The following is a 14,987-nucleotide window of genomic DNA, read 5'->3' on the forward strand; positions in this document are numbered from 1 at the left end:
ATTTATTGGAGCAGGTGAACATGTACTGAGAATAAATATTCTGTTCATGTTTTTATTTTATTTTCATAAAGACAATATAAAAAGGTTTTCCCCCCCAAATAGTGCTGTAATGTGCATTGATACGTTAATTTTGTCGTCTAGAATTTTTTGTTAAGTTTAAAAAATAGTTTTTGAACAGAACTCCTTAATAGTTTCCCATTTTAATAAGACCAAAATGCTCTTCAATAATTATTTTAGAAAGCATATAGCTTTAGTTGTTTTAGCCCCTCCTTCACTCTCAAAAGGGTCCTGATTTGGATGAGGAGGTATACGGCGCCCATTCTGAGGGCTGTAAGTGCCATGGCTTTAAATCTCCAGCACGATGGCTCCCAAATCCTCATCTGCTCCTTTGTGAAGGAGCCTCGTCTGTTTTATCAATGTAATCGAGAACAGAAGAACCACCTGGGAGGGGCTGGAGCTGCAGAAGGAAAACACTACCCTCTTGGGGACGCAGGGGGCAGTCTGGTTCAGTCTGCCAGGACACCCAGGGCTACTTGGAAAGGGTACTTCCAGGCCCCGCTGGGCAGGAGGGGTCAGCCAGGCAGCCCCTCCTCAAAGACACCGGCTCAGGGAAGGCGCCAGCCCTCAAAGCGCTGAAGATCCCAATCGTCTGGGGTGGCTGGGACGGTACCCGGTCTGCTTGGGTCACCCAACACCCAAATGACTGTAACTCACACCGGGTGGTAGGACCCCAGGGAGCAAGCGTCGGTCTCAGACTTGCTGGACCTCAGAAGCTGATGGGACAAGTCAAGGGAAAGGAGAGATGGGGTCGCGCGTGAGGGGAAGCTTGTGAGCCAGGGCTGGGGGGAGTGGGCAGGGGGCGGGAGAAGCCCTCTCCTGCTCTGGTTCCACCTCCATCTGCTTCTGTCCTCCTTCTGTCCCCCAGCTGCCACTGCCCGGTCTCCCGCCCAGTTCCCCTTCCCGTCCCTGAGCCAAGCACCCCAGTCCTCACCTGTCTCCCTCCCACTTACCCTTGGAGTGAACTCAAGCCCACCCCTCCCTTCCAGCCAATCCCCAGACCCCCCTCCTCTTGGTGGTCTCCACTAGAATGGCCCACAGCCCCCTGAAATACAACTTGTCGTCCCGCTGCAAGGACGGCAGGACATTTCCCGTGGGATTTCGGTGAGGGTGGGGGAGGAAGCTCAGCTAGCCTGTCACACGTCATAGGAGCCCCCCAAAGCGGGGCCCCACTCCCCCGTCTCAGCTGATGAATGATGTCCCCTCCCATCCACCTCCCAATATGGAAATCCCAGCGCCTCTGACACCCGACTCTTCACCACGTCTAGCTGATTACCATCCACGTGGATTCCACCCTTGAAACCCCCCTCACATGCTGCCTCCCTTCCATTCCCATGGTCCTGCTTTAGTCCAGACCTACTCCATCTATTGCCTAGACCAGCACATCTCAAATTGTAACGCACATAGGAACCACCTAGGGACCTTCCGAGAGGGTGAGAGGTCTGGGTGGGACCTTGGATCCTGCATTCCTAACCAGCTCCCAGGTGAAGCCCATGCTCCGGGACCATCCTGGGGCAGCAAAGGCTACATCACCCCCCGCTTCCCTCCCCATCTTAACAGTGGCTCCTGATGGCTTCCAGTCACTCGAAACTTCCATGGCGGTTCATTGCTCAGAGCCAAGGTTTTCAGCTTCAGTCTGTGTAAAACCCATCACTGCCCATCTATTTGGATTTCCAACATCTGGAATCTGGAGTTAGGCCCAGGAATTGGCATCTTTGTTTAATGCCCAGTGGTTCTAATAATGTAGGTTTTTGGCGGGGGTTGTTTTGGTTTGGGGGGTTTTTATTTATTTATTTGTGGCTGCACCTCCAGGCTTTTGGGATCTTAGTTCCCCAACCACAGGCTGAACCTGGGCCCCAACATTGAAAGCACCGAGTCCTAAACACTGTACTGTGAGGGGGCTCTGATAGTCTAGGTTGTTGATGGAAAATGAGCCTTTAATACCAAACCAAACGCTTTACCGTGGCACTCAAGGGCCTTCTCAACTCAGCCCCATCTTTCTGCCTCGCTCATCCCTGCTACCTTCACGTACCAGAAGTCCAGCAGAACAAACCGTCCACTGTCTGGATGGTAGGTGGTGCTGTCGTCTCCCTCAAGCCCCTGTCCGTCCCCTCTGTGTCCTGGAGGGACCGCTTAGCCCTCCACCCCTGGGGAGCCTTGATGACCTCCCAGGTGAATCACCGCCCCCATCTTCCTTCCTTGGTGCTGTGGCCCCACGTCTCCAGAGCGTGAGAGTGGGTGTCTTAGGGGTAGCTGTTTGCCACTCGTCCTTCCAGCTCAGGAGGGCTGCTTTAGGGCAGGGACAGGTCTGTATTCATCTTTGCATCTCCAGGACCAAGCGGGCTGCCTGCCCCAGAGCCATTTCCTAAAGAATAGTATTGAAAAGGCGTCAAATGGGGTTTAGAAAAAGACAATTTTAATCAAATGTATAGCTGGCTGACTTTTGAAGGTGTAAAAATAAAGTCTGCGTTGTTGGAAATCATCTGTTTTGATAATCTCAGTTTCGGAGAGCAACGTGCTTTATGCCCCACAGTACTTCCCATTTGGTGAGCACACAAGCACTGATTAAATACGAATCACTCAAAGTCAGTATAGATTTAATTACTGTTTGAAGCATTATTTTTGTACTGATTCGTGTCTGTGTTTATCGGGTAGCTTGTGCAAACCCTTTGAGGGTGAATGGCCAGGGACTGGCAAGCTGTCATTGGCCTCTTAAGTGCTATGATTAAGGGACTCTAGGTGGTGGGCTGGGTTTGAATTCTGCAACGTTTAGTGCCCTCTGCTGGTCACACCAGGCAAATCACCTGCTGCTCCAGGAGGCCCTTGCAGAACTCATGGTGTCTGATTCCTGATAAGCTGGTCTTGTCTGGCCTCCCTGTAGATCGTTGAGCATTTGGAAAGGAGGGTTTTTAAATTAATGCATGGAAGAGAAAAATGTTCCACCTAGGAATTCTGCCTCTCTGGGTTGTATTAAACCAATTAATACCTTCTAATCAATTACACTACAATTTACTCAAATATATTTTTTTTAGTGATCTCATTTCCTTTTCTCATTTTTATTGAAGTATAGTTAATTTACAATATTGTGTTAGTTTCAAGTGTACAGCAAAGTACAGCAAAGTGATTCAGTTATATATGTATTCTTATATATATGAGATTCAGTTTTATGTATATTTTTATATTTATATATTTTACATACACTTTTTTCAGATCCTTTTCCATTATAGGATATTACAAGATATTGGGTAGTGTTCCCTGTGCTATACAGTAGGTCCTTGTTGTTTATCTATTTTACATATAGTGGTGTGTATCTGCTAATCCCAAATTCCTAATTTATCCCTCTGCACCTCCACTATCCCCTTTGGTAACCACGAGTTTGTTTTTTTATGTCTGTGAGTCTGTTTCTCTTTTGTAATAAGTTCGTTTGTATCATTTTGTTAGATTCCACATATAAGTGATATCATGTGATATCTGTCTTTCTCTGTCTGACTTACTTCACTTAATATGATAATCTCTAGATCCATCCATATTTCTGCAAATGGCATTATTTCGTTCTAGAAAGGAGTAATATTCCATTGTATATATGTACTACATCTTCTTTATCCATATATTAAGAGTATCATAAGAGTGCTCAATAACAACTTTTTAAGGCAGTGTATGCAGAGTGCCTGTCAGGGGTTGAGGGCTTTCGTCTCCAGCGGCCCAGGATTGGAATAGCGGCTCCTGAGTTTCCTCTGGACTGGATATGGACCAGCTCCCCCGTGGGGCCTCAGTTGCTCCGTCCTGGAGGGATTTCTGTGAGGGTGATACCCATAGAAAGGATGTAGCGCACAGTAGGTGCTCACAGAGCGAGAGCTATTTTGCATGTATGGCTCACTTAGTAAATCTAAAATATATCTTGGAAACAAAAAAGAAGAAGGAACTAAAAGTGTTGATCATGACTGTGGTAGTTGTTCTGGGATAATTGTCATACTGTGCTCAGAATGGTTTCATTTTAATAGTGGTGACTGCTAGAAAATGATTGGTTTTTTGCGTTCATTCAGAGCCTTCTCTAATTACAAGTGTTTCTTGGCTTTGGTCCATTCGTATTCCCGAGGGAGGCTTCTTGCAGGAACGTGCCATCTGTAGGGCTGGGCGCCCAGGCTGACTGTGGACAGGGCTCGTGGATGGAAACGGAGGAGGGCGCCCAGGAGGGAGGACACGCCTGCATCATCAGCACCAGATCCCACCCGGCAGGTGCCACTGCCCACCTTCAGCTGCAGGGAGCCCTCGGGAGGGGTTTCTGTACCACCAAGAGGTCACTATCATGATTCCCAAGGATTTATGGTGTCTTTGCCGAAACGGAGAGCTGAGTAGGGGGTCCCAGGTGACCGCCTGCAGGTCTCCTGGGCGAAAGAGCCTTTTTCTCTGTCGAGCCGCGTTGCAGTCTGGGTTTGCCCAGCACGTCTGCCCATCCACCCAATAAATACTTTCCCCCATCCCCGAGGTGCCCAAGTGGGTCTGTCAGAGATGAGCTGACCGTGACCCCTCCTCCAGGAGGGGGCTTCCCTCTGCTTCCCCTGAGAGCTCAGACCGGAGCAGAGTCCAGATGCAAGGCCTGATATCAGCCCGGAGTCGTGAAGATTACACGGGATGATACAGGAAAGCTGCCGGCAAAGTGCTTGGCTCAGAGGAGCAGTGACGTGACGCCAGCTCTTCATCCCCAAGTCACTGTTCACACCTCACGAGGCAGGGGACTGAGCTGAGCTTCACGACAGTTAATCAGGCTCCGGAGTGTGGGACAGGTGGATGGCCAGGGGCTGGAGTTTTTCGGGGACCTTTTCCTGTAGCTCTGGTAGGAGGTACTCAAGGCCGGCACCCGGAATAAGGGCCGGGGTGTAGTTGTGGTTGTGGCCGAGGGACAGCAAAGGGGGACCCTGTGCAGGTGGCTGGACCCCCCTTCCAGCCCCCCAGCCCTGTGGCCATAGGCTACGTAACCGAGGGCGCTGATGCATCTCTGGGCTGCTGTGATGCAACACGGAAATACTCCACCGTGTCACCACGGGCACAGCGAAATGTTCCTATACGTTCAGCAAGTTACTGCCGTCGGCGATCCTCAAGCCAGGGTGGCCGGGCCTCTTGCAGGGTCTGTGAAGCTGCCTCTCAGAATCGCAGACCTCGCGATGTTTTGAGAGTTTATTCTCCCCTGGCACCTCCACGTCCTTGGCCTCTTCTCTCCCTCCCGAAACAGACAAACAAACAAAAACAGCAGGAGCTTTTATAACCTGCGGGTAGTTATGGCGCTACTAACCTGGCTTGTTCTAAGGTGGGGCTACTTCCCAAGTGCAGGTAGAAATCGTGCCAGTACAAGACCTCCCCGCCTACCGCAGACTGACAAAGCCACGCTCCCAAAGGGTCCCCACTGTCACCCCAATCCCTGGCCCACTGTTTTTCTTCCCGAGTCCTCTGTGTCTTCCCTGAGTTTCCCGCCTCGGTGGAGGCTGGCCATCCCCAGGTGGGTGGCGGGCGAGCCCTCTGAGCCCGTTCTGCCTCTTGCAGGGTTGCCATGGAGCCCTTCTGTCCGCTCCTGCTGGCCGGTGTTAGCCTGCCCCTCGCCAAGGCTTTCAAGGGCAACGAGACCACCACCGCGCAGAGCAACTGGACCTCCACGACCGCAGGTAAGGGCCCCCCGCCTCTTCCTCCCTGCCCTCCTGCCCGCACTGCCCACTGCCCCGCCTCCTGATGGCCTTGCGGGGTGATGGGCAGGTGCGTGGGAAGTGTGCTTCTGACCCTGCACGTCTGTAGGGCAGGCTGGCTAGGAGAGCAGTTGCTCCGTATTTGACTGGAGCAAAGCTGAGCACTCGGGAGGCAGCGGACATAAGCTCCCACCCCTGCCCTGGGCTGAGAGCCCGTGTCAGCTTGGTGGGACGGAGGGCAGGATGGCCCCCATTGTGCTGAACCCAACTCAAAGCAGCCCTGAACAAACATGGATGAGTCAGTGGGGGATATTTAAACGCTGGCGTGATAGTTGATGCCATTCATTAAGAAATTCATATTGTGGGGCGAGATATTGGTGTAGTAGTTAGGTTTATTTTAAAACATGAGTCCGTACCTTTTAGAGACGCATACTCGAATGTTGACAACTGAAACGACAAGATATCTAGGAGTGACTTGGAAAAGAATGCATAGCGGGGCAGGCCACAGACGCACACAGTTGATCCAAGAATGTCCGGGGGCAGATACGTGGGGGTTCGTTACTCTAGTCTCTCACTGTTTTTATACTTTGAAAGTTAAAAAGGAGAAAAGGAAAAGGAATGCCTGATACATGAGACAATATGGGTGGATCTCAGAAACATGCGAGGTGACCAGACAGGGAAGAGCACGTGTTGTGTTTTCCACGTATGTGAAGCGCCCGGGACAGGCAGATCACTGGGGCTGGGCGCAGGACGCGGAGTGACCACACATGGCAGGAGGGGTCTTAGTGGGTTGATGGAGAAGCGGAGGTGATGGATTGTGGGGATGGCTGCACAGCTCTGTGAATTCACTGAAAGTCATTGAGTCGTATGCTTAAAATGGGTGTGTTTTAGAGCTTGGAAACTTTACCTCCATAAAACAATGTAAATGCACAGTTAAAAGAAGAGGAGAGGGAGAGAAGAGAAGCAAGAGCAGATGCCTCTGAATCGCCCGCCTGTGTTCACATCTAGCTCTGCAGCTTAGTGGCTGAGTGACCTTGAGTAAGTCGCTGACCCTCTCTGTGCCTCAGTATCCCCAGGTGTAGATGGCGGTGATAATAGTACCCACTTCTTAGCAGTGCTGTGAGGATTAAGAGAGATAACCGTGCTGGGGTGTAGAGGACTCCTCGACGCTGGCCGTTTTTAGCGGGACAGTTATGTCGTAGGTCATCCGGCCAGACTCTTAACCGAGAGTCGGCTGTTCAGTATCTTTTGGTATCTTCTTCTTGGACATGTGCCTGATACAGAGGGAGGCCCAGCTGGGTGGGTTCCAGGTCCCCGAGGAGTTGATATGGATTTCCTGGGCACCGCCATGCCTCCCTGGTAGACTTGTAGGCCTGTCTGTGTCTGCCAGCTCCATCCCATGGCAGGGCCAGCAGGAGCCTGTAACCAGCAGGGACTGGACCTCCGCTCTGCACCCAGACCTGTTGCCAGTTCCCACACCTGCTGCTCCATCCCCATCCCCTCCTTCCCCCAAGACTCCCAGACATAAAACTCAAGGAATTCTCTGATAGGGATCAGCTGGTGTATTGGTCAGGGTTCTTCAGAGAAACAGAATCAATAAGATATATAATTATATGTATATTTATTATGAGGGATTGGCTTACATGACTGCAGAGCCAGGGTGCCAGTCTTCCTGTGGAAACTGCCAGTCTGCAGTCTCCGCCTGAAGACGGGCAGGCTGCCGTAGAAACAGAAGGAGTGACGCCCCAGTTGGAAGGCAGGCAGGCAGGAAGAATTCCCTCTTACTCGTGGGAGGCTCCGGCTTTTTGTTCTATTCGGACCTTCAGCTGATTGGATGTGGCCCAACCCCCAGTGCAGAGGGCAGTCTGCTTTTCTCAGAATACCAGCTCAGATGCCGGATCTCATCCACATGGCCTCCCTGTAGAAACACCCAGCTTATTCAGATACGTTGACCCAATATCTGGGCGCTCTGTGGCCAGTCGAGTTGACACATGAAGCCTCACAACTTGCTCATCGCAGACCTTCGGGAGAACAAAAATTATCAACTTCCCTCCAGGAAAAAGTTGACCAAGGTGATTAGAGTTGCCACCATTCAGCCTGGGGTCAAGAGTTCAATCCCCATCCAGCCCGAGGGCTTTCCATGATTTCCTAACCCTGGACAAACATCCTACTAAAGCCCCTAAGCGCAGGGACAAGTGAGGCTCCCTGCTGCCCTGAGCACCCAGCCAGGAGAGCCCTTCTAGGCTCCTGACCATCTTCTGCACTGAGCAGCACCCTCTTCACATGGAAACCCCAGAGAAATTCAAAACCACAGAAAAGAAAGACCAGAAGCCCCAGTAAATAGAAACTGTGCTCGTCACGCTGCCTCGTCTCAAGCCGGCCCTCTGGGTGCCGGGTCACTGGCGGATCACTGCAGCCTGGGCTGCTCAGGACGGTGCTTCCCTGGGATGGGCGGAGGGGAGCTGGCTCTGGCTGGCCCAGTGCCCAACCTGCAGGAACGTGTAACAAAATATTCAACCGGGCAGAGAGCATCCTTTGCCCCAAAGTGGGGAAGAAACGCTGCAGCTGTGTGAATGCACCTGCAGGTGGTGCTGTGGTCACCATCAGGGTGACGGGCTCCCCACTCCTGGGTTCACCTAAAAATAAAATGCCTGGCTGATAATCGGCTGCGGCTGTCAGGTGTCCTTACAGGAAGCGGGACGGCTGTGTGACCTGGTGCCCACCAGAACGCATGTGAAAGTCACCTGTTGCAGCCTCTGCAGGCATGGCAGTGGCTTCTGGTCACTTCCAAGAGGGAAGTCATCTGGCTCAGGGCCCCTGTCATGTAAGTAGATGGGCTCCTGTGACCTAGAGTTCCGGAGGACACCTGACCGACCGTGTGAGGTGCCCTTTGAAACTTCATCTGTTCCCCAAAAGAAGGATGAAGCATCGTTTGGGATGATCACAGTGCTTTGCCAGTGTGTTCCAAAATAACCGGGAATCATTTCATTTGCTCACTGAACAAAATGTATTAAATAATCATCAGGAGACATTATTTTACACAAGTAGTTGAAGGTAAATATCTATAAATTGTATAGCAAAATGGTATTGTCCAGATTATATGAAGGATTCCTAAACATTAACAAGAAACAAAAAAAGACAGTAGAAAAACGGTAAAAAATTTGACCAGGCAAAATATGAATATCTAATTAAGTATGTTTGTGAATCATGAAAAGGCGCCTAACCGTCTAGAAATTAGGGAAATGCAAATTTAACTGGTATTATTTTACTTATCAGATTGACAGAAATTAAAAGAATTACTAATATCTGGGAGAAATAGGTTCCATCGTACACTCCAGGTGAGCGTAGAAGGTGGAAACATTGGCAGTTTGCAGTTTCGATTACAGTTTAATGTGTGTGGACAGAATACAAAGGGTCCACTTCCAGGAGCTCGCCTACAGAAACCCTTGTGAGATACACAAAGATGTTGACATGAGCTGCAGAATTGTAGGTAATAGCCAGAAAGTTGGAAACAACCTAAGTGTCCATCCCAATCTTGGTTTATCCAAAAAGTGGAAATTCAAGGGGCAGTTAAACAAAATGAAGAGGCTCCCGTGTGCTGACACTGAAACTCTCCAAGACAGACGACCCAAGAAAGGCAAGTCGCAGAGCTGCCAGATACCGTATTTCATCTGTGTTTTTTTCCCCCACATTTCACATCACTGTATCCTGAAGTGTGCCTTAATATCTTGTTTCCTTTCTTAGTGGTTGATAAAGTAATAGCACATCTTACGATCCGTGGCGTCTTAGATGTGATGAGAGAGTCGTTAGGACTCCAGTTATCAGCGAACCTGTAGGTTTATGAATGTGAACGTGTAGGGAAAATGTCAGGGCAGATACACCCCACGGGTTTAACAGCGTGTAACTCTGGGAACAAGAAGGGGTGGCTCTTGCCCGTGACTGTTCTGTGTTTGGTCTGAACATTTTGCAGCAGGCCTGGATACCTGTGTTGCTCCTGTCGACCAGAACCCAGCAAAACGCACGAGGTACAGGGTGGGAGCAGACTTTTAAAGCGCCCTCTGCTGGTAAACAGCGGGTCCTGCAGGGACCTTACCCACCCCCCCCCGCCCCCCAACCAGAACACAGCTGCTCTGCCACCTTCTTCCCCTCCCTCCTCTTCTCTCCCACCCCTGCCCCAAACTTCCCTCCCCCAGGGACCCCCAAGGCAGGGCAGATCCGCATTGGAGGAACATCATCCAGTACCCCCCTTCCTACAAGAGGGGACCCCAGAAGGGGGGGACCCCTTCGTCAAGGCCTTACACAGAACTCTTTAGGGCTGAGGGGGGAACCAAGGGGCCTCCCCACCCCCTGCTGCCCACCCTCATCTCACAGGGCCGTCCAGCACAGCGGGCGAGCCGCACAAGTTTAAGCCTGCAGGTGCATGACTGAGGTCAGGACTCACACGGCAGCCCCTGACTTTCAAATTCCAGGACCAGATTCCATGTAAGCCGACACACACGTGTGCACACTTCTCAGGCGTGCATGGGCATAAATTTGCACGAACATCCATGCGCACCTGACCTGGAGCATTGGCTGCATAGAATTGGAGGAGATTTGGGGAGAAGGCTGCTCCGAGTGGACCACCGGGCTACTTACCTCCGGGAGAGCGCCGCTCTGCTCCCCAGCCGTGACCCTCAGCCCCACCCAGTCTGAGTCACATCACCGTGAAATGAAAACAGAAAGAGACTTGAATTTCCTCTTAGTCATCACCCTGACTTCCCGTCGGGAGCCCATTGGTGCCCGGGAACACAGCCCAGCCTGCGGAGGGTTTTTCTGACCCACATTGGTTTTCAAAATTGTATTTGGGTTGAATTGCTTACCAATATTTAAAAATCAGATAATTTTTACGTAAAAATATAGATTTCTTCCTTCGGTAAATTGGAAGAACTGAGCACGCCATGTGCACCTCTCCTTGGCCCCCGTGAGCTGGGGCTAAGACGCGGCCAGCCCCGCGGACAGGGCATGGACACCCCGCCAGTTCCCAGAGCCCCACGGGGCCTGCTGGTCCTTGACTGTTCCCGCCTGACCTCCATCTTCCATAACAGCCGCGGCTGCTGACAACTGACAGAGACCCCGAGCAGGGGAACCCATTTGTCCCTGTGGCCCATCACTTCTGTCCGGGTACACGGCCCCTTTCTGGGGGCCTTGGGTCATTCCGCCTCACTCCTTGAGGGTGTGCTGTGGAATTGCCCACGTCTGTAACTGCAGCCTTGACTCCGGGCAGCATGAAAGAAAGAGGAGGCTGGACCCTGGAGCCCCTGACGGCCCCAGGGGTGGGCTGTCTGTGATCCCGGTGCCCACCTGAAGCTCCCGGCAGGCCTGCACGCTCAGCTAGGCCCATCCAGCCCTCGGACCTACGAGCTGGCCCGTCAGTCACTGCCAAGGTTAAGCTGAGCAAATGCAGAAGTGGGGAGTTCGACAGAAGGGACACCCCGGGAGAGCAGAAGGGCACCTGCCAGGCTCTGCGGCTGCATCTGGATGGGCAGGGATGGAGCTGAGTGGCCTCTCTGGGGCTGGGCCCAGCTCTGCCCCTTGGTAGCAGGCGTCTCCCCCATCAGTCTGGGCTTGAGTTGCTCCAAAGCCCTGGCAGGGTTCGGGGGTGCTCCGAGGAGCTGCAGGCAGGTCGGCTCCTAGGGTCGGGGAGGAGCCTCTGTAGCGGAGGGGCTCCCAGGGAGGGACTGAGCAGAGATCTCAGCCTGGCATCCCCAGCCTCCCAGCTCAGCTGCGGTGGTCCCTGAACATCACTAGCTCGTGTGGCAGAGGCGTGGGGCAGCCTGGAGCGGGGGCGTGTCGTAGGTTGGCCAGGTTTACGGTGGCTGAGGTCACCTCCTCACCGCTGTCCTCAGGTTTTAATACTTCCACGTCTAGCAGTCACTCAGGTCTGTAAGAGTCCTTCGTTTATTAGGAGTATAGCACTGACCACCCACAGGGTGCCGGCGTCAGCGCAGGGCCCCGGCGGCAGAGCTCCCGGCCCAGGGGTGAGATACCCGTTACACCTTTGGGATACGTGGGGAGGGGTGCGAGATGGGGGGCTGCGGGGCTGTGGAGCCCCCGCTGGGCTCAGGGGCCCTGTTGGTGCTTCTGGGACTCAGAGCGATGACGGTCCAGTCATGCCTTCTAGGGGCTTCCACTGAAACGGGGGTGAAGGCGGGCCCCCCGGGCCTGTTCCCCCAGGAGAATAGGCTGTGTGCTAACGGCACACAGAGCCCCTCTGGGATCCACTGGAGGGGAGCTGCGTGGGCTTCGTGGACGAGGGGCCTTTGAGGTGCTCCTTGGCGGGCGAGGACGCTTTGGAGAGGAGGGCGCCGCAGGGCAGTCTGAGGGGACAGGAGCTGAGTCAGAACACTGGGGGAGGGGTGGGCTCTGAGGGTGGCGGCCGGGCCACCAGAGCCCCCTGGAGTTCAGGCTTGCGGGCCAGGCCCTGGGCAGCCACGTTGGGTCCAGGGACGTGGCACCTTCTGGTCCAGGAAAGACAGATGAAAGGGGAGTGCGGGTGGTGCCTGGTCAGCAGCTTTCCTCTGGGCGGGTGAGGTCGGCAGCTCACGGCTCCGGGAGGCCGGGTCACCATGCGACCACGGGCCACTGTCCTGGGACAGAGCAGCAGGGCATCTACACTCCCACCCTCCTCCACCTCCCGTTAGCGGGAGGGACAGGTGCCCTGGGACCTGGGGAAACAGGTCACACGGGGGTCTGGGCCTTCACTACCCAGCAGCAGGGGGCCTTGGACACGTCAGGTCATCACATCCTCAGCTCAGCTTCTTCTTGGTGTCAACGCTGCTCATCTAAGTAGAGGGACCTTTGTGGACCCAATGGACCAGGATGGTGGACTGAGTTGCAAACTGTAAAGTGGGGTCCGGGAAGAAGGGCAGATGAAGGAGGGAGTTTGCAAACTGTAAAGTGGGGTTCTCGTGTCAGGGAAGAAGGGTTGAGAGGGAGTGACTACTTTGCAAACTGTGAAGTGAGGTTTTGGTGTCCAGGAAGAAGGACTGTTGACGAAGGGAGTTTGTAAACTGTAAAGGAGGGTTCTGGTGTCCTGGGCCGCTGGGATGGGGGGGACGAATTGGTGACCTCTAAAGTGGGGTCTGGCATCAGGGAAGGGGGGCTGGTGGGAGGGCCACTTTGCAAACTGCGAGGTCTGGTGTTGGGAACCTTTCCTTGCCCAGAGCCCGCTTCCCCTTGTGCCTCGGGTCCTGACGGGGACCTGCTTCTGCCCCCAGGCGCTCCGGCCCCCGGCCCTCCGGCCCCCGGCGCGCCCCAGCCCCTGCTGGCCTGGCTGCTGCTCCCCTTGCTGCTGTTCCTGTTCCTTGCAGCCTACTTCTTCAGGTAGGAGTGTCCGGGCGCTGGCTCACCCACACCTGCTGGGGAGGAAATGATGCGAGAGGCTGTCACTGCAGATGAGCAGGCGGGGGCTGGCCGGGTGGCAGAGGGCAGAGCAGGGGCGGGGCCAAGGGGCCAGGGCAGGGCCGGGGCCAAGGGGCCAGGGCAGGGGCGGGGCCAAGGCACCAGGGCAGGGGCTCAGCCATGAACAGCAGGAACAGCTTCTCTCGGCTCACCTGGTGGGTATCCCTGGGGCTCACCTGGTGGCTATCCCCGGGGCTCTGGACTCTCAGCAAGCTCCCTGTGCTGACACCTCACGCGTCTGTGTCTCTAAGGTTCAGGAAGCAGAGGAAGGCAGTGGTCAGCTCCAACGACAAGAAGATGCCTAATGGAATCCTAGAAGAGCAAGGTAGGGGGCCGGGCTGGGCCGGGCCTGGGGGGGCCGTGCCTTTCTAACACCTTAACACTTAAATGATGGACTCCTCCGGCTTTGCGACTTTCATCTGGCTTTACCTGGTATCATGCCGTCCTTTATAACCGGAGTTTCCCCGTTTCAAAACTACTGTCATTTTCTGTCCGGTGTGAAACAGACGTTTGAGGCATTTCAGTTTGTGGCTTTGGGGGAGACACTGTTCATATCCTGTCGTTTTTCCGGGATTTCAACATATAAAATTTATCAGTAAGTCTTAGATCGTCCTAAGCTGAGACAGGTGGGCTCACAATTTACAGTTCTCGAAAGGGCCACCCTGGAATCCGCAGTTTTCCCATCAGCTAAAAGAAGGGAATTGATGTACCAACGTGCTCAGCAGGGAGGCGCAGAGTAGCTCAGGAGGAATTTCCTGCCTTTCTTTGAGGTTCCGAATTCAGCTACTAACTTGTAAATTGTGCTTACAAAGACGTTGGTTTTCTTCCCACGCGTTGAGATGTCCAGGAAAGGTATGTGAGGCAGAGGCTTTGAAAACTATTGTTCACACCAGTGCCTACAGCTTCCTCAGTCAGCTTGCTGCCTGGTTGTCCCGTGGTTTGGGGGAGCAGAGGTGCCGTCAGACTTCAGATGAATTACAAAACCGACCTGGCACACGACAAAGAGTATCGGCAGCGAAGGACCTCAGCCAGACCCAGGAGGGCAGTTCTGTCGTGCTGGGAGACCCGTGACCCTGGTTTCATGATGACACGTGGCCTCCAGGCACCACCTTCCTGCCCCCTTCTCCCTGCCCTGCACGTCCCAACAGCCCGGATGGGAGGAGGAAGTTGGGGCTGGTTAGGCCACCTGCTCATCCTAGAGTGACTGTCTCAGGAGGAATGAGCCCTGGAGGGAGTTCTTGGCTGGCCTTCAGAACAGCTCTGCAGGTGGGGACAGGCCCTTTTGCAGGTGACAGCAAAGTAGTGTTGACCTTGTTGAGAACAGCAGCTCAGTTCCCTAGGAAGAGAAGCACATGCCACGGTGTCACTTGCTGTCTCACTCTGAATTTGTGAAAGCAGCTTGTCCGGGGACACCCTTGAAGTCTGGCCCTTCTCCTTTTCAGTGCCGCCAGCCCCTCCCCCCCCCAAAAAAGAAAAAAACAGCAGTGGTTTCTCTTATTTCTCTTGGAGCTTATGGGACTTGAGTAACCGGGACTAGTTGTTACAAAGAAGACAAGGCTGCGGGAGACTCATACCGGAACTGATTCCCAGCCTGTTACCCATTTGCGCCCAGAAACCTATTGTTATTCTGCTCCATTTCAAACCTGGACAGTTGAGCTGGAGTGTGAAGCCACCTGAATCCCTTGAGGAAGGAGAGGTGGCTGGTGGGCTAGTGAGCTGGGAAGGTGAGGCGTCTCTGGTTGGTAAGAGCAGGGGACGCCAGCCAGAGGGGCGTCCGTCTGTCACTATGGGTGATCAGGGTGTGTTAAAAGAGAC

The 14,987-nt window shown here is 53.6% G+C and overlaps 1 protein-coding gene across 4 annotated transcripts in view; it reads left to right on the forward strand.

The window, feature by feature from the left end:
• The first annotated feature begins 5,595 nt into the window (after nucleotides 1-5,595).
• Nucleotides 5,596-14,987, forward strand: part of PTPRE (protein tyrosine phosphatase receptor type E) — a 43,092-nt gene continuing 33,700 nt past the window's right edge. For 2 of the 4 annotated variants that reach the window (XM_027112944.1, XM_027112945.1), the window contains exons 1-3: nucleotides 5,596-5,714; nucleotides 12,989-13,094; nucleotides 13,424-13,497. In XM_027112944.1, coding sequence (XP_026968745.1) covers nucleotides 5,603-5,714; nucleotides 12,989-13,094; nucleotides 13,424-13,497 — 292 coding nt within the window. In that variant the 5' untranslated portion in view covers nucleotides 5,596-5,602. Of the gene's footprint in view, nucleotides 5,715-12,988; nucleotides 13,095-13,226; nucleotides 13,328-13,423; nucleotides 13,498-14,343; nucleotides 14,897-14,987 lie in introns of those variants that run through there. The other 2 variants (XM_027112946.1, XM_027112947.1) reach the window with 2 other exon arrangements.

The sequence above is a fragment of the Aethalodelphis obliquidens genome, unplaced genomic scaffold, assembly GCF_003676395.1.
Source record: "Aethalodelphis obliquidens isolate GAN/ISIS:26980383/991018 unplaced genomic scaffold, ASM367639v1 scaffold11, whole genome shotgun sequence".
In the NCBI taxonomy this organism is placed as follows: domain Eukaryota; kingdom Metazoa; phylum Chordata; class Mammalia; order Artiodactyla; family Delphinidae; genus Aethalodelphis; species Aethalodelphis obliquidens.